This window comes from Crocodylus siamensis, chromosome 7, assembly GCF_052110815.1.
Source record: "Crocodylus siamensis isolate JL-2025a chromosome 7, ASM5211081v1, whole genome shotgun sequence".
Lineage (NCBI taxonomy): Eukaryota > Metazoa > Chordata > Crocodylia > Crocodylidae > Crocodylus > Crocodylus siamensis.
Genome location: NC_143401.1, coordinates 82,221,630 through 82,244,132, shown reverse-complemented (window position 1 = coordinate 82,244,132; position 22,503 = coordinate 82,221,630). Strand labels below are relative to the sequence as shown.

Genomic DNA, 22,503 nt, shown 5'->3' with positions numbered 1-22,503 from the left:
CAGCAAATGTCTACTTTTTGCTCCCCTGTAGTAGAATTGCAGTTCTGTTCTAAAGAAGTGATGGGGTATATATGTAATCTTTTAGAAACGTTCACATCCACTTCTGAATACATGGGGAATAGTCTCAATTTTACAGGTAGCGGAAGTAATAAAGTGTCTAAAATGTTTTGGAAATCATTCAACAGTAGTGCTATATGAATGTAAGGAAGTATTGCTTTTAACATGCACTGAGAGCATGGTCTAGGGACTTTACAAATCACTTTGAGAATGAACAATGCATTCTTTTGACTGAACTGAAATTTAAGTTTCATTTGCATACCAAATGTACACATACTGTGCTGCCAAGCCACTGATTTTCAACCAGAGGTGGCTTGGGGTGCCTTGAGATCCTTTCGAGGGTGCTGTAAGGTGCCACACACTGGTAGTACTGTTCAGTATGCAGACCTGATTCACAAGATAAACCCAGAGATTTCAAATAGGAATATGTGGCTGTGTCTACACAAGACACTGACTGTGCAGTAACCAAAGTTAATGGTTCGCTGAACAGCTTTTAGGTGATGCTGACTGTGCAGTAGCTTGTTACTACTGAGCAGTAGCCTCGCATCAGGCTTTGTGCTACACAACACTACTGCACTGAGCTTCTGCATCTCCTGCTGTGGTCTTTCTCAACTCTTTGCATCAGGAAAACAATACAGCAATTCTTATGTAGTCAAAAAACAAACAAAGATTTAAAAGCTGGCATTTTTATGAGGTGGCTTGAGTCTAAAAAGTTTGAGAACCACTGACCTGGGCTGTCCATGCCTACATAGGTTTTCAAATACCCACACTGTATGCTTAAGTCTTCAAGAAAATGTGGTAGTAAAACGTCTTAAGTTTTCAGACAAGTGACAAAATGTTCCAGCATTCTATGCTAAACTGTTACTTGTCATGTTTGTTCTAAGAATGAACAATGATCATTTAAAGCATAGTTTTAAGGATAGTCGGGTACATTCCTTAGCAAGTCTATGAGAGGTATAGTAAACTGAATTTTGTCTCTGCCTCCATTTGATATGTCACTTTTTAAAAAAAAAATTCAGTGTAAATTTAACCTTTGCCTTTCAACCCTGCATTCTATAGCATCATCCCAGATTTTAACAGGGAAATTAAAGAGCTGTTATGTTTGTTAAACAACGTTTCTACTTACTGGCCTGTGAGGTCTCCTTTGGATAGGGCCAAAAAAATTTACCCTACTTGTTCTTTTAAGACTTTTTCAAGCTAATTCAATTTAAACACAGATCACTTTGCCATTGTAGTCTGTTTATACCTTGTAACAGACTATGTATTTATCAAATCAGTGCAGTATCAGGCTAGTCTAGGGGGAGCTCAACGTTTTAGAGTACTGGGCTGGGTGATTGCATCTGCACTGCGGGCCACCGCTCCCATCTGGTAGGAGAGAGAGAAAGATGGGAGTGGTGGCTGCCAATGTCAGAAGGAGGGATTGTTGGGAGAGGGGAAGAGTGGCATGGAGTAAGCCAGGGAAGGGCACATGCCAGATGGAGCTGTTTGCTGCTGATCCCCCATGCTGGGGCCAGGTCTGGCCTGTGGGCTGTCGGTTGAGCACCACTGGACTAAACAAAATATATGTATTATCTTCTGAGTGTTTCTTTCTTTTTACTTTACATGAAATATTGCTTTTCCCATTGACACCTAAGAGAAGGAAATTGACTTGTGAATTTATGGGAGGTGCAAACAAGAGTGAAGCTGAAAACGTTCACAAGAGTGAAGTTTGAAAGTATGGTTTTGATTTACGGGAACTGGGATACCTTTTCTCCAGCATGTGTTAAAAAGGGACTGCCTTATACTATTAAGTGTGGACTGATCCAAATAACATGAGGGATCCAGTCCTGTCTAATACTCACCCGAGACTTAAAGCTGTATTAATGCAGGTTCTGTTTGTATCTCAGTGTGTTGGTATTTGCGGGTATCTGAGGTGATAGTAACGTGATTTGACAAGGCAGCCAGAGCTCGGAGGAGGCCCGTGTTCTGTTGGAACAGCTGAGGTTCTGTCCCAGCTGGAGCATTCTTAAATTGATTTGCCTCATCTGTACTAAAGGCAGGACTCGTAGTAGAGATGATATCTTTTACTAGACCAACAAGATTTTTGCAAAAAAAAAAAATCTTTAATTGCAAGCCTTCAAGCACAAACACTCTTCATCAGGCATTCAAGAAAAGATTGTAAAAGTTCTCCTGGGTAGAAATGAAAGTTCGTATTTGAAACTGGAGGTGGGTTAAGATATGTCCTAGGAAAAGGCTAACTTGGCTTGACCAACCTTTTTGGCAGGCATGCCACACATTAGCTCTACCCCACTTTCTTCCCCCTCTTGCCCCACCTCCAGCTCTTGAGTTCCACTTCAGTCTTCTTCCCCTGTGTCGTCTGCTGCTCTGCTTTCTGCTCCTTGCCCTATCTGCCACTGCGCTGCCTGTACCCTCCCTGTCTGACAGGTGGCACAGGCAGCTTCTCAGCTGAGCTTGTGGCGCATGTGCTGCAAATTGGTTATCCCTGGTGTTGGTGTCAGACTAGACTATTGGAGCTCAGCTTGGCTGGGTTGGGTGCTTATGACATGAAGTTTCATTTTCAGAAGCTACTAATACACCAGTATGGTCAATGCTGTGTGCTTAACAGGCATAGCTTACATCAAGTTTGGATAAATGCATAGCTTTTTTCAGTCATAGAGGCATGCACTTAAATATGCATATACATGTACTTAACGTTAAGCATGTTAATAGTCCCATTGACATCGGTGAATAAATTATATAGTTGTTTAAGTATTTACAATATCAGTGCCTTAGTTCTTCAGTATCTTGGATTTTGCATCTAGCACTTTTCTAAAATTTAAAAATTAGAATCTTACCACTAGAGGCATTACAACTGTTAGGAAGTATGAACTTTAATATAATCTTTTTAACTTACAAAACTTTAATTTAAAAATTAATATATTTAATTGATTTTTTCCCCCCCATTATTTTTAAAACCATGCTTGCTTGCTTCATCCCCCATCTGTTCCTCATCCTTCCTTCCATTTTATTTCTTCCTCTTTATTATCACTAATTTCATTTGTTCCCTGTTATAAAATCTTGACTTCCGAGACAGTATTTTATGTTCTTGTTAGCTTCTCTCCAACACTGATTTAATAATACAACTTCCAAACTCTGTTTTAACTATAGAACTTGAGAAGCTTCCAAAATACCTTGGCACATTTCTTCTCTTCTTTCGTGTTCCCCCTTATTTTATCTTCCAAATATCCCTCTTTGTACCTTGTTTGTCTTTCATGTGCTGTTGTCTCATTATGCCTTTCGAGCTGCCCAGGTCTTCAGGAAACTTCTAAAATCCTCTTAACTGTGTAAAACATTTGTCTAATCACACCCAGTGTGTGTGCTTGTGCATGCACCTGTCTTATTTCCTTTATGTATTTTAAGCCCTTTGGGTAGAGACTGTTTCATGAGGGGCAGTTGTTTTAAACACTATCAATAGCTCATGAATGTGGTAGACATTTCTGGAGTGTCATATTGTAGCATCGGGGCAATAGGCACAGAAGTGACAATTTTCGCCTGACCTGGCCCCTGAAAATGCTCTGCAGTCATGGTCTAGCACAAGTGCATGGCTGCAGAACACTTTAAAAGGGCCTGATCCTGTGACATTCTGAATCCTCATTCCATGAGGGTTCAGATGAAGGTTCTCCAAAGCAGAACGCCTTCATTAACTTGTCTCTGTGCACCAGGTGTAGGGCTCAGCTGATGCACCTCAGCACTGCTCCCAGTGATGTTTTCAGAATGGGAAGGGAGGGAGGGAGCTTGTTTTGGGAATTGTCCAGCCAGCGCTGGAGGGTGGGATGGGTGGATTGGACCCCTCAAACTACTGGGCTCCAATCTACTCTCCCGAAAAGGCTGGAGAAACCCTAGACCAGACCTCCCTCCCCTGCTGTCTCCCCCTCCCATCCTTAGAGACCGCACTGGGGGCTGCGAGAGGGAGGGGTGGAGCTAGGGGAAAATAGGCTGCAGAGACACAGCCTGAATTGGCTCCCTGAATTGGCTCCAAATTGGAGGTCAATTCCCAATGCAACAGCTAACATCTCTTGGGTCCGGAGGTTCAGTCTAGCTTGTGACACTTTCTGTAAAGCGCCATGAGTTAGACTGGGGAGCTGCACTTGTGTCTGTGCTTTAATTTACATTTAGTGTTTCTTATATGGAACAGCCAAATTATTCTTCTGCTTAGTTTAGCTGTTGGCCTCTGCCTTAGTGGATGAGGCATTGTTGTTTGTGTTTTTTCAAAGAGTCAAGGCAATGATAAAGAGGTGAGTGGACCAGGTATTCTAATTTAATATGAAGGGAAAATGTGATGGGTTTGACTTCATATTGTAAAGAATTTTTCTCTAAATACAGATGAATAGGACTGAATTTTCTTGAGTGAACCAGATATTCATAAATGCTGTTGGTTAGTTACTGAATGAGAGTTAAGTTTTGAGCTAGCACCTGCCTGTTTTTGTACATTAGCAGTGAAAATGTGAAATATTACATGAAAAACCAAAATAGGTTAAGAAACATCTCACTTACAATGAGAGCTTTTCCTTTATGTGCCAACTGTAATTTCTTTCTGGAATTCCTATCTAGGTCTAGATACAATTATAATAATCCAGTCTGAAACTGATGAAATGCATGTGGAGTGACAAAGTTGGCACCTGTAAGGAATAAATGGAATATTTTTGCAAACTGAATATCCAGAGTCATTGGTAAGGTCATAAAGGCTTCAGGAACTTAGAGTCTAATAGTTGATGTGTTTAATCAAACATGTGCTAGTCCTCTGAATGCATGCTTTTTCCTAGCTCGTATCACTCCTAAGAAATTTTAATCTACCTTCTGTATGTCACAAACTGAGATCACAAAGCAAAATCCTTGCACAGTTTATGCTGAATGAAGATGCACGTAAATTGGTGCAGTTCACATTATTGGTGGTGGTATACCTTATCTTGTATTGCAGTAGACTAATTAGATATGAATTCCAAAGATAAGGTTGAATCCTGCAAGGCTTGGAAAATCAGTGTTGTATAGGAGAAATAGGAACTATTTGACTCTTTGGAGCTTATTGAAAAGGAAGGAAAATGCTCTCTTTAGTATCCTTCAGGAAACTTCTGCCAGGCGGTATAGGCAGGTCAGATATATTTGGGAAGCACAGTAGGGGTAGAATAATTTCAATTTAGATCTCTTTTTCCCTCTCCCCATAAGGATTTATTCATCAGTACAGGAAGTACTGTCGCTGTACTGTGAGCTGGTTTGAAGCAAAAACAAATGCTTAACATTATTACTGGAGGTGCTTCACCCTCTCAGCATTCTTGTCCAAGAATTAGTGTTAAAGTACGATTCAAGCAAGTAATGCTAGTGGCACTGAACTTTTTCTGTTCTTGGAGGCCTGGGTTCTTATATTTATATATAATATTTATTCATAACCAAGACAACTCTGAATTAAAGATGACCTTCCCTCTCCCTCATAATTAGATTCTTTACCTGGAAAAAATGATAAATTTATTAGAATTTTCTATGCATAGAATCAAATTATTGGAGAATGGTCTTAACTGTATCCTTTGTCCCTCCCCCACACTGCTGCAGTGGGGAAATAGCGGTAGGGGAGCAGGAGGTAGAGTCAAGTGGCCTGAATCCTCCACCTGCTGTTGTGCCTGTACCCCCTGTGCAGGTTCTTACCCAGAGCATGTGGTGGGTCCAGATGCCCACCCAGGCAGGCAGCAGTGATTGTGGCAGCAGTCAAAAGGGGGGAGCCTCTTCTCTCATAGAAATGTGTTGACTTTTTATTGTTTGTACTGGAAAAAGTTCTCTTGGTACTGACCACTTGGGCTATGTCCAGACAAATGCAGCTGTGCTGTATGTGGTGCTGCAGACATGTCTGTGGTGCCACGTACTGCATGTTCGGTTGTTCTCTGTGCTGCAAGGGAGCAGTGTGGGGGTTGGGTTTTTTTGCCCCCTGCATATCCAGGGGTCAAAAACCAAAACCCTACAGGGAAAGAAAGTGGAGCAGCACATGTGGGGGTAGCATGCACCACTCAAAACTGGAGCCTGGCTGGCTGGGAGCCATGTTCCAGCTGCTGGCCAGGCTCTGTGTAGCAGGATCACTGCTGCTGCAGTCCCACAAGGCCACTAGGTAAGGCTGGTAGGGCCATCCCAGTGCCGGCCCCAGTCTCCCGTACCCCAACTGGAGTAACTTGCCATGCACCGGAGGGCACATGGCACAGGCATTCCCCAGGGACAATTGGCAGCCCAAGGTGCGCTGTCCCCAGGGAACCAAATGTCCGTGCACACGTGGGTGCGGCCTTGGAGTCCAGGCGGCCTGTATGAGTAGAAGTGGGAAAAACTCTTAACAGTAGCTAGTGAGGTATTTGGTGCAGCCTATGAGCTGGAATAGTTGCATGTGTCCAGCACTCTCCGCTCTTCTAGTTGGAGGGCTTAACATGTTGTATTTAAAACTGTCAGTGGATATAGTTAGAAGTTAAGAAGCAGAATATATTCCTTTCTTCTCTCTGCTCCTTCAGTGTCTAGTAGAGGTCTTGTGTGCTTTGATGTATTACATTTTCAAGTTCCTAATCATGGCTTTTAAAGGCAGAGATTCATGAGACTTCTTTATTTTTGTAGTAAGAACTCTCAAGGCTAACTGGATTTATGGACACTTTTTTAACGAGGATATTCAGTTCAACACCTTTTACTGAATATGGTTGAAATGGAATATTGGATGCATGAAGCTGAGGTTTCAAAATACGATTCTTTTAATATTCCAGGACATCTTATACCAAGGGCAGGTATTTATTTCTGCTGGAGGGCTGCTTAATGATTTTTGCTGAGCTATTGTCAGCTGCAAGGGTAGCCCGGCCCCTTGACAAGTGCCCTGCCACCTGGTTGCCATCTTGAGACCAGAAATCCCACCCCTAACCCCTGAAGTTTGCCACTGGGAGCCCCTCCCCTTGCCCCTGGAAATACTTCTGTTCAGAGGGGAGGGTTGCCCTCTTGGAACCAGAAAAAATCCAAATTGTATCCTAAAAGTCAACACCTACTACAACCCATTTTAATTTTATTACAAAAAGTATTTTTGTCATGATTTGTGTACTGTATATAGAAGTGATTGCATAACAACTCAAAAATAAAGTTTTCCGCTTGTATATTGTGTGTGTGGAGTGTGGTTGGGGGTCGGTGGGTGTGTATGGTGTGTGTATGTGGGGGGGGGGTTGTGAGTGAGTGTGGCTCTGTAGAGAGGGCAGTCAGCTATGTTGCGGGGGCTGTATGTTGGGGGGATTGTTGGGGCAGGTTGTTGGTGTGGGGTGTTTCATAGATTTCATAGACATTTGGGCTGGAAGGGACCCCAGAGGATCATTGAGTCCAACCCCCTGCCCCAGGAGCAGGAAGTCAGCAAGATCCCAGCAGGAAGTCATAGGATCCCAGCAAGATAAGCTTCCAAATGTGCCTTGAAGGCGTTCAGAGTAGGTGCTTGAACCGCCTCTGGTGGCAGGCTATTCCAAACCTTGGGGGCTTACACAGTGAAGTTCTTTAATATATCCAACCTGAACTGGTCACAGTGGAGTTTGTGAACGTTCAATCTTGTCATCCCTTGTGGGGCTCTGGTGAACAGTCGTTCCCCCAGATCCTGATGAGCACCCCAGGTAAATGTATAGGTGGCCACCAGATCACTCCTGAGCCTGTGCTTTTCCAGGCTGAATAGCCCCGTTGCTCTCAGCCTCTCACCATAAGGTCTGCTTTCCTGACCTCGATCATGCACGTGGCTCTCCTCTGCACCCTCTCAAGCTTCTCCACGTCCTTTTTGAATTGCGGAGCCCAAAACTGGACGCAGTACTCCAGCTGCAGCCTCACCAAGCCCAAGTACAAGGGGAGAATGATGTCCTGGGATTTGCTTGAGAAGCATCTCTGGATGCAAGCCAGCGTTTTGGTCGCTTTACTAGCCGCAGCATCACACTGAAGACTTGTGTTCATCTTGTGGTCAACCATGACCCCCAAGTCCCTTTCATCTGTAGTGCTAACCCTCGTAGCACTACCAAGCCTATAAGCATGCTGCAGGTTTTTCCTCCCAAGGTGGAGAATCTTGCATTTTTCGGTGTTGAACACCATCAGGTTCTTGTCTGCCCATTTCGTGAGTCTGTCCAGATTGGCTTGGATCGCCCTCGTGTCCTCAAGTGTGGACGCTTTACCCCAGAGTTTGGTCTCATCGGTGAACTTGGCCAGTCTGCATCCAACACCAATGTCCACATTATTGATGATGATGTTAAACAGTATAGGCCCTAGGACAGAGCCTTGTGGGACCCCACTGGTCACAGCTCACCAAGATGATTGGCTCCTGTTGACCACCACCCTCTGGGTCGTACTGTGGAGCCAGTTCCCCAGCCAGCAGATCGTGGTGACGTCAAGGCCACAGTTTGCCAGTTTAGGCAAGAGGTGATTGTGAGATACCAGATCGAAAGCTTTTTTTTTTTTTTAAAGTCAAGGTATACAACGTTGATCTCTTCCCCCTTGTCCAGGTGATAAGTCACCTGGTCATGAAAGGAAATGAGATTGGTCTAGCAAGACCTGCCCGCAGCAAACCCATGCTGGGTGTCCCTCAGGATATTGCTTTCAGCTAGCCTGTTAAGGATGGCCTCCTTGATAATCTTTTCCAAGACCTTCCCCATGATAGAGGTCAGGCTGATGGGCCTGTAGTTTGCCGGATCTACTTTCCTCCCTTTCTTGACGATAGGCACGACATTGGCCCTTTTCCAATCATTGGGCACTTCACCAGAGCACCAAGAGCTCTCAAAGATCCGTGCCAGGGACTGAGCTATGATGCTCGCCAGCTCCCTGAGTACCCTTGGGTGTAACCCATCAGGCCTGGCTGACCTGAAGGTATCCATCCTGTCAAGGTGTTCCTTCATGAGGTCAGCTTCAATGGAGGGCAGGGAATCTCCCTCACCCGGGCCTCCCTGACCCATACTGGGCAGAGCTGTCCCATGGGGCTGATGAAAAACTGATGCAAAGTACCCATTTAGCAAGTTTGCTTTTTCATAGGCGTCAGTTGTGCCATCTGGTTTAGCAGGGGTCCGGTGCTGCCCTTGCTTTTCCTCCAGCTCCCCACATACTAAAAAAGGACTTCTTATTGTCCTTACTATTTGTAGCTAGCTGGAGTTCCATCGCAGCCTCGGCTTTCGTGATTTGCTCTCTGCAAGTCCGGACTAAAGCAGAGTATTCTTCCTTGATGGTGTTAGGGAAGATGTGGGGGTGTGGGTGTGCCCCCCCCCCCCAGTGCACAGCCTCCACCATTGGCAGCAGCAGGCAATGGGCGCTTGGGGTGCTCATGTTCCATGCAGGTACTGCCACCTGGTGGCATGCAGCTGCAGCTGGTGCTGCATTTGGCAGCAAGGAGCCCAACCTCTATTGCATGGGGCTCCATGCTGCACATGTGCAGTTCCTGGCACTTGCAAGCCACCAGGGAAGTCCTCTATAATGGAGCCGGCTGCCTTTGGCACTCCCTGCCATGCAGGTCCTGGACTCCACCAGAAGTGGAGGGGCCCCTGTCTATTGCTTCCTGGTGATGTCCCATGACCTACATGGCAGCCGGCTCCATTGCGCAGGGCTTTCCCCAGTGGTGCACGAGTGCCAGGAGCTGCACATGTGCTGCATGGAGCCACGCCAATAGAGGTTGTCCAGCTGGGCTGTTCTCCTTGTCACCATGTGCAGCGCTGGCTAGAGCTGTGTGCCTCTGGGCAGTAGTGTCTGTGCTGGGTACAAGCACCCCAAGCACCTGTGACCTGCTGCTGCCACCACTGGGGGGCAGGGGCTGTGTGCCATTGTGGGGGAGTGTGTAGGGGGTACTCACATTTCCCCCCCCCCACCCTCCCTTACAACAACACCCTGCCCACCCAAGCTCTGCACTGCCACCAGCCCGAGCCCCATGTTTCTGTCTGGCCACTTCCCTCCCTGGTGCCTGGAGTGACCAGGATGCTGGGGAAGCTGAGCAGGTCCCCTGGCATCTGCAGCAATGGCAGCAGCGGCCCCATCCGGAAGCTGTGTGCTGATTGGGCTGGGCCCTTCTGCTCGCAAAGGTGGGAGTGAGGTATACGGGCTAGGCAGGGTACAGTTAATTGGGGGGCACCCACAGGTCAAAGGACTTTGCCTGGCAGGCTGGATCTGGCCCGTGGGCCATATTTTGCCTTGCCCCTGTCTTATACAGTACTTATCTACTAGTCATTTCTCCTCTTGTACTCTTGGCTATTTCTTAAGAAAAGGTCTTTTGGAGAGTTATGTTACATCTAGGGTTTAAATGCTGGCATATTTAAAGTACTGCAGGAAGTGGAAGTAATAATAGCCTGACACAAATAACAAGAATAGAAAATAGTACATTAAATTACACATGAATAAAGAAAGATTTGAGGGAACAAATATAGAGAAGGTAAAATAAAACCAAAAGTTTGCTGGCGATGGCAAAGAATGGTAACCTTAGCATGTTGGACAGCTACTTGAGCGCACTTACATTAACAGTGGTAGTTCAGCAATAATTTATGTTCTGATCTTGTACTGAGAGCACCATGATCTGATCCTTGCCCCCATATAGAGTTCCATTGATTTTTTTTTTTTTTTTATTTTTTTTTTTAATGGACCTCATGTAAGTTTAGAAGACTGTGCCCCATTGTTGTAGGTGCAGGATCGCAGTCTTAGCTGGCAAATGACAAGCCATTTTATGAAATTGTTGTGAGAAGGTATTGCATGCCTCTGTTTTTTAGCAGTCTTTTATGGAAAGTGTTGGGGATTGGACAGAAGCAGCCTGATAAAAACAAAAGAACAGGAGTTGAGACTTAATACAGGAATTAAAATGGTAGTTTATTTCTGTAATGGGTCAGGAAAGGTGTAGGTTCTTTTGTGCACATGAATACATAAATAACAAACCTCTTTGTAAACCAGAGGTCACAACTTTTTGGAGTTTTGACCTTATCTTCACCCCTGATATACTGTATTTACTCAACTACAAGACAACCCTGAGTGTAAGATGACCCCCCAATAATTACATCAAAAGAGTTATAAATTTATTATAACTTTTCATGTAAGGGATCTAATTACAGGTTTCCCTCACTTTATGCGGGTTCTGTATGTGTGTATTCACTAGTATGTGATGACCCTTTTTATAACAAAAATTTGCTATATACAAGGTAAATTCACTCTTATGCAATGGGTGTGGTGGAAGCCTACAGTCAGCTGCTTTGTGTGGTGCGTTGTGGGAATGACATGCACTAAAATATAGTCTCCTGTGTGGATCTGCGCTCCTCGATTTGTTGTTTGCAACATGTTTCTGTAGTTGCCATCCCCACTATGATAGTGCCCTGTTCTTGTGTGTACTGTCTGCTGTTGGTGAGTACCAAAATTGTCTTGTAAAAGTGGTAGAAATGGGTCTGGGGGTCAGTACAGTCAAGGTCTTGGAATGAGTGCCTATTTATTACACTGTAAAGTAGGTTCCCTTTATGCACATTCAGGTTATGTGCCATGCATGTACAGCATAAAGCGAGGGAAACCTGTATTGGAGGATCATATAAAATTCATCCCCCCACAACTGCAGTTGGTGGTGGTGAGAGGTGATAAGGGGGGTAGTAATGAGGCAGGTGGTAGGGGACAGACAGTCGGGGAGGTAGTATAGGGGGCATGTAGTAGGGCAGGTGGGGGGGCAGTAATTGGGCAAGCAGTGAAACAGGAAGCTTTTTCCCTGCTGCCTGTCCTTTCCCACCCCTCATTGTGCTTGCCCCCGCCCCATCAAAGCCTCAGGTTGCTTCAATTTCCCCTTCCCTTATTCCACCCTAGTAGTAGGGTGTTCAGAGGTAGGGTGGGGCAGGTGACAGCTGTGTTTCCAACTCGAGCTCCAAACCTGCCTTGCTTCCCTCCCCACCCCGCCTGCTGCCTCGTGTTTGAGTGTAAGGTATGGGGCTTCCCCCTCCCACGCCCCATGTTAAATGAGGGGGAAAATACCTCATCCTCTAAGTATATATGGTAAACCATCAAGGGGCATATAGAAACTAGGGGCATGTGTAGACGAAAGGAGGGTCCTAAATTGAAGTAGTGGGTTTTTAAAAACACCTCTTCTATTTAGGGCTGATTTAAACCCCCATGTCATGCATGCACCCTGCTGACTTACCTGGCTCTCTGGCAGCAGGGAGGGGAGGGAAAGCTGCTGACAGGTGAAGCGGTTCCTGGGCTGCGGCTTCCTCCTGCAGGAGTGGCAGCCCCCACCCCCCAGGCTGCACCTGGCTCAGGCAGTCCTGGGGGGCACCACAGCTGCAGAGGGAAGCATCGGGCCCCGGTGCAGCTCAGGCAGGCAGGCTCCGGGGTGGGGAAATCAGGCTCGCCACTTTTCTTGGGCAGAGCCTGCCTTCCCAGGCTGCTGCCAGGCTGCCTGCAGGGCTTCCTGCGGAGCAGCAGAGCTGCACAGAGCCCAGTACTTCGCTCCATGGTTCTGGGGGCAGTAAACTAGAACTTCTCGAAGGAGTTTTAGTTTGTTGCGCCCCAAGTCATTTAAGGGGCATTACCATGCTGAATTTCCTACAGCAGCTAGAATTAATGCACAATGTGCTGCCGAGGTGTGCAAACACCGACACCATTAAAGCAGTGCAAAAGCATTTAACCCACTCTAAAGTGCCATGCACATACGGCCCTTGTTTTGTCTACACACGGCCTAGAGGGCCAACCTACCCGTTTTATAGCTTGTCTCCTAAAGCATTCAGGAATTCTGGTGTGCAAGCGGGCATAGGGCTGCAAGGGGACCAGCCTTTTTAGGCGGGTGTGCCACAAATTAGCTCTGCACCTTCTCCCTGTCACTGATCCCCTTGCTCTGCTGAATTGGTTGCTTTTCTTTCTGCTCCTTGCCCTGTGGTCCCTACTCAGTCGGCTGCTTTGCTTTGGTTCCTGCTCCATCTTCTACTGTACTACTGCCTGCCTCCTCCTTGGTCTGCTTCATGCCTTGCAGGCTGCCTGGGTCACTTGTGGCATATGGGCCACAGTTTGGCCACTCCTGGTATGGGAGTAGGAGAGACATACTGGAAAGATAGCCAGTGGACCTTTGGGGCTAATTGTGTTTGTGGATAAGGCGTTTTATTTTTTTCTCTATGGGCTCAGTACCTGCAGCCTGGTGGTCTAGGTTAGACCAGAGCTCCCAACTCCCTGCCTAATGATGACTTTTTGGAAAGGGAGCAAGCAGGATGCAGTCTCTTTTTTTCTTAATGAGACTCACTAAAAGGAAGATGGTTCACCATCCGTCTGTGCTTTGCCAAGCCTGAAGGGGAAGGACTGCATTATTAAGGTCTGCAGCTTGCCAGGATTAGCTGGCTGGTAGACACCACCAAGAGGTTGGCGAGACTCCTGAAGTAAGGAGGGGAAGCCTGTTTAGATTATAGCGCAGTCCTAGGAGGCTGCGGCTATGGGTCGTCTTAATAAAGGAGAAGGGTTGGGTGTGAGGGGATGAAGGAGGGCTTGCATTTTGGAAAATATTTAGTAAATAAAACATCATAAAAAGGGATTTTGTTCTAAACACTTTGGTCTGACGCAGTTACAAGGACTGAGGGAATGGTTTGCCTCAAAGGGGTGTGCTCTGGGACAGCCCTCTGCCATATAAACAGATATGAAGAATGTTACCCGACCAGTCTGTTATAGGGCTTAAGGCAGTTTTTTCTGCCTCCTATGTTTTCTGTTGAAAACTTTGGGTTCATGTTAGTAATGCTAGACTTAGTAGATGTTGTTTGTTATAATGGGAGATACTGGAAGGGAATATGACTTCTCAGACTTATTTTTACTTTTTAGTTTAATTGCATGGGATTTAAAGGTATGTGAAGAAGTTAATATTGTACTCTAGGGATTTGGTATGCTCCAGCAAAACTTTTAAATTTGGAATATTTATTCTTAATTAAGCCCAAGATTAAAGCATTTTGCTAGATTGGGATCTTTAATCGCAAAGGCTGAGACTTTCAAAGTTACGTGACTGCAGTACAGGCTTATAGATTTATGTAAGGCCTTGTGTTCAATCTGTTACACATTAGCAAATTTATTATATGTTGTTATACCAGTGAAAAAAAATAGGCATTTTCTGCAGCAGCATTTTTACATTTCCCTAGCACAGCAGCTGAAGGATTATGTTGGAAGCTCGGTTCCAATGCTGTGGAAGTCATACAGGAGTTGCTGCACTTTTATGTCCAGCAGTCTTGAAAGACTCCTTATTGTGGTAGTATGGTAGTTGAGTATCTATTGCATCCCTTTGTAGGACTGCAAGAGTGAGGGTTTTGTGGTGTGGTCATTTGGCTCTAGCAGTTGAAATGAAGCCACTAAATCATTTCACATTGGTTAACTAAACTTACACTGACAGTAACAACCTCTGTTTAATACCACCTTGAATTAATAGTAGAATTTACTTGAAGTAGAATAGAGCATATAGAATAGAATAGGAATTTATCTCAGCAAAACCTACAGTCGGTTGTTTCTATAGCATGATATTGTAGAGGTGTTTTTAAATTGAATACATCTCCCATCATGATCCCTCCCCCTGCCCCAGATGCAAATCAAATTTAGGCTTGTATACTTCTCAGTTTATTAACCTAAGCTTAAGAGCACTTCTGTGTTCTTTGGATTTCTTTTAGAAAGTGTCAGCTATGGTGTAGATTCTTAACACAGTTCCTAACTTTGAAATAAAACTGCAGAAAAATATTTTAGGCTAATTCCTCTGTCTGTGATTGAAAAACCCGAAGAACAGTAGTAATTCAGTTTTGCAAGCCAGTAACTAGATGGTGACATTTTAAAGCTAGAAATTCACTCATTAAATATCTTTGTCTTATTAAATGCATCCACTGCCAAATTATATAAAACTTCTGCACAGGTTTGAACTGTTCCTATACTTGGCTTGCTTTAGAGACAGATTTGGGGGTAAAACATCCCATTACTGTTTAAAAACTTGACTTCTGTGTTGGTTGTTTGGTTGTTTGTTTGCAAATGAAATCCTTTCTAGTTTCTTGAGTGTGATTGTATGTTTACATATTTGGTGTTCTTTATGTTGCTTTAAGGTTAAGGAACTTCTGGGGAAAAAAACCATTTAAAATCTTGAAAAAGCACTTTTCCATTTCATTTTGAATTTGTTCTTTTGAAAAGAAAAACTTCTGACTACTCAGCTGCTTTATACAGTAGCTCTTAAATGTCATTTTATATCTTGCTGAGAACAAAAATGACTAGTTTTCCTTGTTTCACTTTCTTCAGTGTGCGGAGAATGCAGCTTCAACCTGCTTAAACAGGAAACCAGCCAGCAATATTTGACTTTTTTTGTAGACATTACATTTGCCTCCTCTCTCTGTAGTTGTGTCAAACAGTTAAGCTGTAATTGTATCCACAGGTGGCCTGTGACTTTAGAGGGCATCAGTGGTACAATTCAGAAGAGTACCCATAAGCCTTATTGCTACTGCTTTATTTGAATGAGAATAGCCCTGATACTGTGTTGCCAAATTAGAGGTGTAATTCACCCTTGATTCTGGCATTAATTACAGATATCTTTGGAATGGGAAGATGTTTCTATTGGGTAAGCGCTTATATAAACTGTTAATAGTAGTTGTTAGGTTAATCGTGTCTAAAGAATTATACATCTGGTCCACTACTAGTCATATTGCCAATAAAATATGCACTCTCTCTCTCTCTCTCTCTCCATCCTATGTACATGAGTGTATACATTTCAAATAATTACGTTTTCTTGGGAAATTCTAGTGTTTGCTTGAAGATGTAACTTGAGGTTTTCAAAATTTTTGCAACATTGCCAGTTACTTTTTTAAAAGGCAGAAAATAATTTACTTTTTGGGGGGAAAAAAAGGCAGCCTGCTTACTAGATTTAAGTTTAAACTCCTTGGAGTGTTCCTGGAGCTACATTGGAAATATTCCAACCTCTCACCAAGAAAGAAGCGCCTACCATGCCGTAACTTTGCAATTTAACTTTTTAAGAAATGTTTCACTGCCAACAATGTTGTCCTTTATAAAGCAGCCAATTACCATTATGTCGCAGATTGTTCCAAGTTTTTGTCAGCTAAAGACTTATGAGGAACATAAGGAAGATAGAGACAATTAATGAAGGTAAAGTATTGCTGGTACATTATTTTTGCCTTGGCCCCCCCCCCCCCGGAATGGTGATTATCAAAATGATTTATTTATTGTTTTCTCAACGTGAATAAAAATGTTGGGCAAACACTAAACTCACCTGGTGATCCCCAGGACTTCAAGACATACAGCAGGGAAGGGCAAAATAGGGCCCGCCAGGCCATTCTGTATGGCCTGTGGGACCCCTAAAAAATTTAGAAAATATTTATCTGCTCTGGCTTCCTGTCAAAGACTACAGGGGCAGTAGGACCCAGGGGGAGTCAGCAGCAGGAGGCACAAGCCCAGCTCCGTCGCCCTCTCCTAGCTATTTCCCTGTTTCCTGACCTTGCCGTACTCCACCATCACATGGCTCCTGGCTGCGTGGTCCAACAATGAAGCACGGGTCAGTGCCATTATGGGGGTGTGTGCGTAGGCAGGGACAGGAGGTGTGTGTGCCTGTGGGGGGGGCAGGGGCTGGGGGTTGCGTGTGGGGGAAGGGGCTGCGTGTGGGGGTGGGGGTGGGGGGCGAGGGTGCGTGGGTGTTTGTAGGGTGTACCATGTGCACACCCCACCATATGCATGTAGTGTAGCCACCGTCCCCCCCCACACATCTACATCCACACCCACATGCTCTCTCCTCCCACACACCCACAGCCCTGAAGAAACCTATACCCATCCCCCCAGAATATGCAAGCGTAAGACTTCATTTTAAGCTATTGTGCCATCAGCTTGGTGTAGACTACACAAACACAGGTAAACCAAGGCAAAATATTTTTTTAAATCAAATTAATGAATGTTTTGGATGCTTGCTTTTTAAAATATAATTTAGTATTTTTCTGGTTCTGAGATGGCAAAACTCCGTACTTAAAGGAGTACTACTGGGGGGCAAGGGGAGGGACCTTTGGTGGCAGAGGTCAGGGGTTAGGGGGTGGGACTTCTTGTCCCAAGATGGTGACTGGGGGCAGGGCACTTGTCAAGGGCTACCCATGTGACCCTTGACAGCTTGTCAAAGCTCAGTAAGTGACCCTTCACCTGAAATTATTGCCCACCCCTGACATACAGGGAATAGTAGTAGTAAACAGTTCAGAAACTTGACATGTAAATAATTTAAATATTTCATATCATGCCATGAAACATATGACAGAGTATCCTAAAAGATGATAAAATAATGGAAACTTATTTATTTTTGGCAAGGAAAGAAGCAGCGGGGAAAGGGAGACAGTCGTATTTGAATAAACTTTAAAAGAAAATGTCACCATTCAACTTAGTAGAGGAAGTTGAAAACTCTCATGGTGCAAAGTAGCATCACATGCCTGAACTGAATTGTGCACTTGAGAAGTTAATTGGGACAGGCACTTTCAGATATATACTAACAGAGTACAGAAGCATCACACAAATGGTTTCTGCACTTCCTTAGTAAAGATTGACATCACAGCAGCTTTAATACATGTGCTTTAAATATTGGGTTTGGTTGAGTAGTCCCTCAGTATGGAAACTTGAACCTGGTACTCAAGAGTCTGTGATTTTGGCTTATGAAGGTAAAAGCAAGCAGATCATGTAGTGGCCTGTACAAGCTGGAACAGTCAAAAATGAAGAAGGCATAACGGAAATAGGTGATCAGCAGTACAAAGGTTCAGAGCTGATTTCTAAGAAGTGCACGGTGGCATCACAGATCAAGTCAAGGATTTTAGTTGGTTCTGTAGAGTGGGGTGTGCAACTGCTTGCTGCTATATATGGAGTTTTGCTCTTATCCACCTACTTAGCAACCAGCATGGGCAGAAGAGATTTCAGATTTTACTGTAGTTGAGCTTGATGTTCACTTTGCAACAGAATTAATATCAAAGGTTGTACAAGAGCCTCTCAGCTGAGTTTCCTCTGCTTAGGCAGAGCATGAGAAGCAGTATGAGACAGCAGGACTGCTGACAGATCTTTTCTTAACCACAAAAAATCAATCATTAAAAGGAGGAAATGTAAATCTAACATCTGAACCTGGTTATGCTTATGTGAAAGAGTCTTTGATTATTTTTTGCTGATTTTTCTGAAAACTTAGCAGCCTTACAGTTCTGCATGCATATATATATATATATATATATATAAAAAACACGTATGCTATTGTTTTCTCATGGCACACAAAAACTTAAGGACAATATAGCTCTCATTTCAAAGACAAATGTAAAAGTTTACTCCTATGGTGGGGAAAAATACTTATGTTCACTTTGACTTGTTGCTGCATGGAAGTGTGTTTTTTTGTTAGTTTGTTTTGTTTTGTTTTTTAACTGAAAATTTGGCTAGTAGGGGCTGCATTCAAGATGTGTAGACACAGAACAGTCTTCAAATCTGTAAAAGCAGACTTCTTGATTGATCATTATTTTTGTTCTGCAGTGTAATGTTCAGGGTCAGAAATGCCTTATGTGGATCGTCAGAATCGCATTTGTGGTTTCCTAGACATCGAAGAAAATGAAAATAGTGGGAAATTTCTACGGAGGTACTTCATACTGGACACAACAGAGGATAGTCTGGTATGGTACATGGATAATCCACAGGTAAGACAGCTAGGATAAAATTGTTGCTGTTTAAAGAAGTGAAATATACTTTATCCTGTAGGAGATATGCTAAAACACTTCTACAGATACAATGGGAATGTTATAGAAGCAGAAGCTTGAAGGAAAAGTTTTTGAGTAAACTATTAATGTGTAGTTAAGTCATTTGGATCCTGTTTTCTTGATTATGCTACAATGTAAAACTGCTTGTGTAAAGGGAAAATCATAATTCATATCTCACAGCGTAGATAGTTTTGTTAGCATTTAAAGTTGACAGTCGAACTTTGAAAATTCACGGAGATCTTTGTACCAACACACTAGATCTCACAATGCAGCTGCTTGTCCCTGAGGAACCAAATATCCGCACCCGTCTGGATGCGGCCTATGAATCTGTGACCCACCAGAACCCCCAGATCCTTCTCTGCAATGCTGTTGCTTAGCAGATCATCTCCCTTTCTCTTCCTCTTGCTGCCCCCGCCAGTGTAGCACCTTAACTATCCTTGTTGAATTTCATTTTGTTGTCTGTAGCCTCATTTGAAAGCCTGTTACGATCTTTTTGAATTATCCTCTGAAGAAGGGGTATCAAACTTGCCACACCCATTGGGTCAGATCTAGATGCAATAGTGGTGGCAAGGTGAGTGGTAGTTGCTGGGATTACCAGAGTGGTTGCTTGCCCAGTGCTGCTCACACCAGATTTTGGCAGCAGGCTGTGCCCCTGAATTCCTTGCTCCTCTACCAGCCCTGTGGGCTCCACACAATTTTTGTAAATTTGACACCTCCCATTTTTGTCCTCTGCATACATGGTCCAGGAAGCTGTCTATCCTGTTATCCTAATCATGAAGAAAAATGTTATATAGCATTGGACAGACTCTATAGAACCCATTTCACATCTACTGCCATTTTGACATCAATCCACTTGGAATTACTCTCTGCTCATGGTTTTTTAGCTTGTTTCCACCTAAAGGTAATTCTGTCCACATGCTATCGTTAGTTCTTAAGTGTGGTGGCTTTTCTTTTTGTGCAGACTAAAGTTTGTTCGTTCGTTCTCATACCAGAAATTAAGGTTAGATGTTAAAATTGCAGCTGTGGAGGGAACTATTATTAGGCATTAACTTTCCAAAACATGAACAAAAATCATTTTCAGTAGTTCAAAACCTTATGTACCATAAATACTCTCTTGCTTGTCTCTGCTGTAATTCTGTTATTTTAAAATTGGTTTATCTGAAGCTGTTATAGGTAAGTGTGGTTCCTGGCTCCAAGTCTTGAGGTTTGAAATGACTGTGCTTAAAATCAACTTGGCATATGTGAGGAATGGAAAATTATTAATCTGACCTAACTGAATGATATTTTAAGATCTGTTCTGCAGATCAGTTAGTTAGAAATAAATGACTTGTTTTCTTTGTAGTGGTATATAGCTTTCAGAACTAATTCTCATAATTACATATACTTTATAACTGGAGGAATGATGATGTTAAAGCAACCATTCCAAATTAAGGTCATATTTGTCAAACTCTGCAGAAGCAATCTCTGACAACACTTAAAAATTCACCGTGTGTGCTGCCTGGCAACAATTCAAATACAGGGAAAAATAATTGACTCTTCACTCAACTGCCCTTTTTTATCAGGTGCTTTTACTAACAATAGTTATTGGCGGTGTCAGAGTAAGGTACAGCCCTGTGGAAAAGGCTGCAGCAAGTTCTTCAATCTCAGCATTTCTAATTCCTGGGAGTTCAACCATCCTATAGATTGTGTGCATGAACTCAGACAAAGGGGCTGATACGCCATAATTCAAGGTTGGGCAAAATATGGCCATGGGCTGGATGTGGCCCTCCAAGGGATTTTATCTAGTTTATAGGGTCACACAGTGGTGACAGCATGGGGGTGGGACCCTGTGATCCCTGGCTCCACTTGTCCTGCTTCTGGATGCCATGCCCCTGGATCCCAGCCCTGGCCCCATCCTGGCCAAGTGTGGAGCAGAGTCATGATCCACTGCCTGCATGCCCCTTCGAGTGCCAGTTCTGCAGACAGGGGCTTGCAGAGAGTGGATTGTGGCTTTGCCCAGGACCCAGGCCCTGCTTGGTCACCCCCCTGCAATCCTGGGGTCTCCATGGAGATTAGCTGGCAGGGTGCATGGCTAGGCAGATGGGATGAACTGCTTAGGGAGTTTTGGTGAGCTGCTGTGTTTGTGGGGGAGGGTGCTTAACCCGGCCTGCCACAGCTCACCAAAACTCTTTATGTAGATGGCTGGCCCAAATAATTGCCCACCCCACCATAATTTTGCTTGGCTTTTGCTACCTAGCCAGAAACATGGGTTTATTAACCACAACAATCCAGACATGTTTTAGTTTTTCCCAGTTTCTGAGAGAGCCGATCAACTATTCTAGCTGAATCATCAACTTTACTGAAATTGTTCCAGTTCATGATACCTACTCTCTTTTCTGCTAATCTCTTCAGCATGTTAAATAAGTATAATGGCAAGATTGACTGCTGCAGAGCCTTGTAAAAGACTGTGTTCAATAAAAGGAAGCAGTTAACCGACACAACTTTCTGAGAACATCAAGGAGAAGTAGACCTAGAACTACAGAAGACTATGCTGGTGGTTACCCATGCAAAAGTGATAGTACCTCATGTTAATAGTATTAAAGGAAGCTGACTGATAGTAATATTGGGGTGGATATTTGATTTTTTTCCTCCTGCTTCTGGAAGGGTCTTAACCAACAGGCCAATGGTCGTCTCTAGAAACCAAGCTGCACCCTTTGCTTTCTCTGAACTTAATTTAGTGATATCTCTGAGTCTGGCTTTGCTGTGCAGGCCTGATATTTCATATTTAACTGTTTGTAAAACTGTACTGTTTTCCTGCCTCTACCTATCTTGTTCATTCAACAGTAGTTTCTTTACAGCAGCATCAGCCACTGAATGCCCAAACTTATAGACTGTGTTTGTGTTTGAGGTACATGCTCCATCCATCACGTGAACCTGGAATACTTATAAATTTGTAATGCTGAGGAGTGTTACTGTTTTAAAGCTGTTCACTCAGTATGTTGTATCAATATTATTTCTAGGATATGGAGGAAGAAGCATTTTTAAAAGTATAGGCTATTTAGAAAGTGAAGGCCTGGAATGTAAATCAGCTGAACTAATTTATGCCTTAAAAGTTCTTCGGCTACCCTGCTAAGCATTAGTAAAACCACATTTGAAATATTGTGGAATTCACGATCTCAAAGAAACAGGGATGGAAAAGAAATGCCGCAAAGGCCAGTCGAGATGCCCATCTACCCCAGCTTTAAGTCTATAGGGGAGTAAATGAAAAATAATTTCTGGAAATAAGGGGAGCTATTTCAGATGTTTATGTTAAGGGGAGCAGAGTAGCTTCTTTAGTGTGTGTGTGCGTAATATATATCTCCATCCCAGCCACATGAATGAGAAACCTAAAGAAATATGGTCAGAAGTGGAATTCTTTATAAAGTTTGGGTTCTTAAGAGTGCATCCTGTTTGTGTATTTTGCAGTTTTACCTCAGGCATTCATATTTTAATAGAAGTGCTCACACTGAAGTGAAGGTGTTTTCAGTAAAACCAAATTATTCTGGTTTTTCTTCTGCCTCTTTGGTTGCAGTGTGCTTATGGAGCTGCTTTGCAGAGACTGCATTTGCTACTTGAAATAAAGCAGACTTTGGCATATGGCATGTAAACTCTGCTTGCCTCTGCATTTGGCATATAACTCCTGTAAAAGGGGATCCTTGTGGTTACAGAAGAAGCTTGCCTTTTGGATATGCTAGGAAATTGATGTTCCCAAGTATGTCTTTAGCTT

The 22,503-nt window shown here is 43.7% G+C and overlaps 1 protein-coding gene across 5 annotated transcripts in view; it reads left to right on the top strand.

Moving 5' to 3' along the window:
* Positions 1-22,503, top strand: part of PLEKHA1 (pleckstrin homology domain containing A1) — a 65,981-nt gene that overhangs the window by 5,300 nt on the left and 38,178 nt on the right. For all 5 annotated transcript variants that reach the window (XM_090057167.1, XM_090057169.1, XM_090057168.1 and 2 more), the window contains exon 2: positions 18,538-18,698. In XM_090057167.1, the coding sequence (XP_089913293.1) occupies positions 18,558-18,698 (141 nt within the window). In that variant the 5' untranslated portion in view covers positions 18,538-18,557. The remainder of the gene's footprint in view (positions 1-18,537; positions 18,699-22,503) is intronic.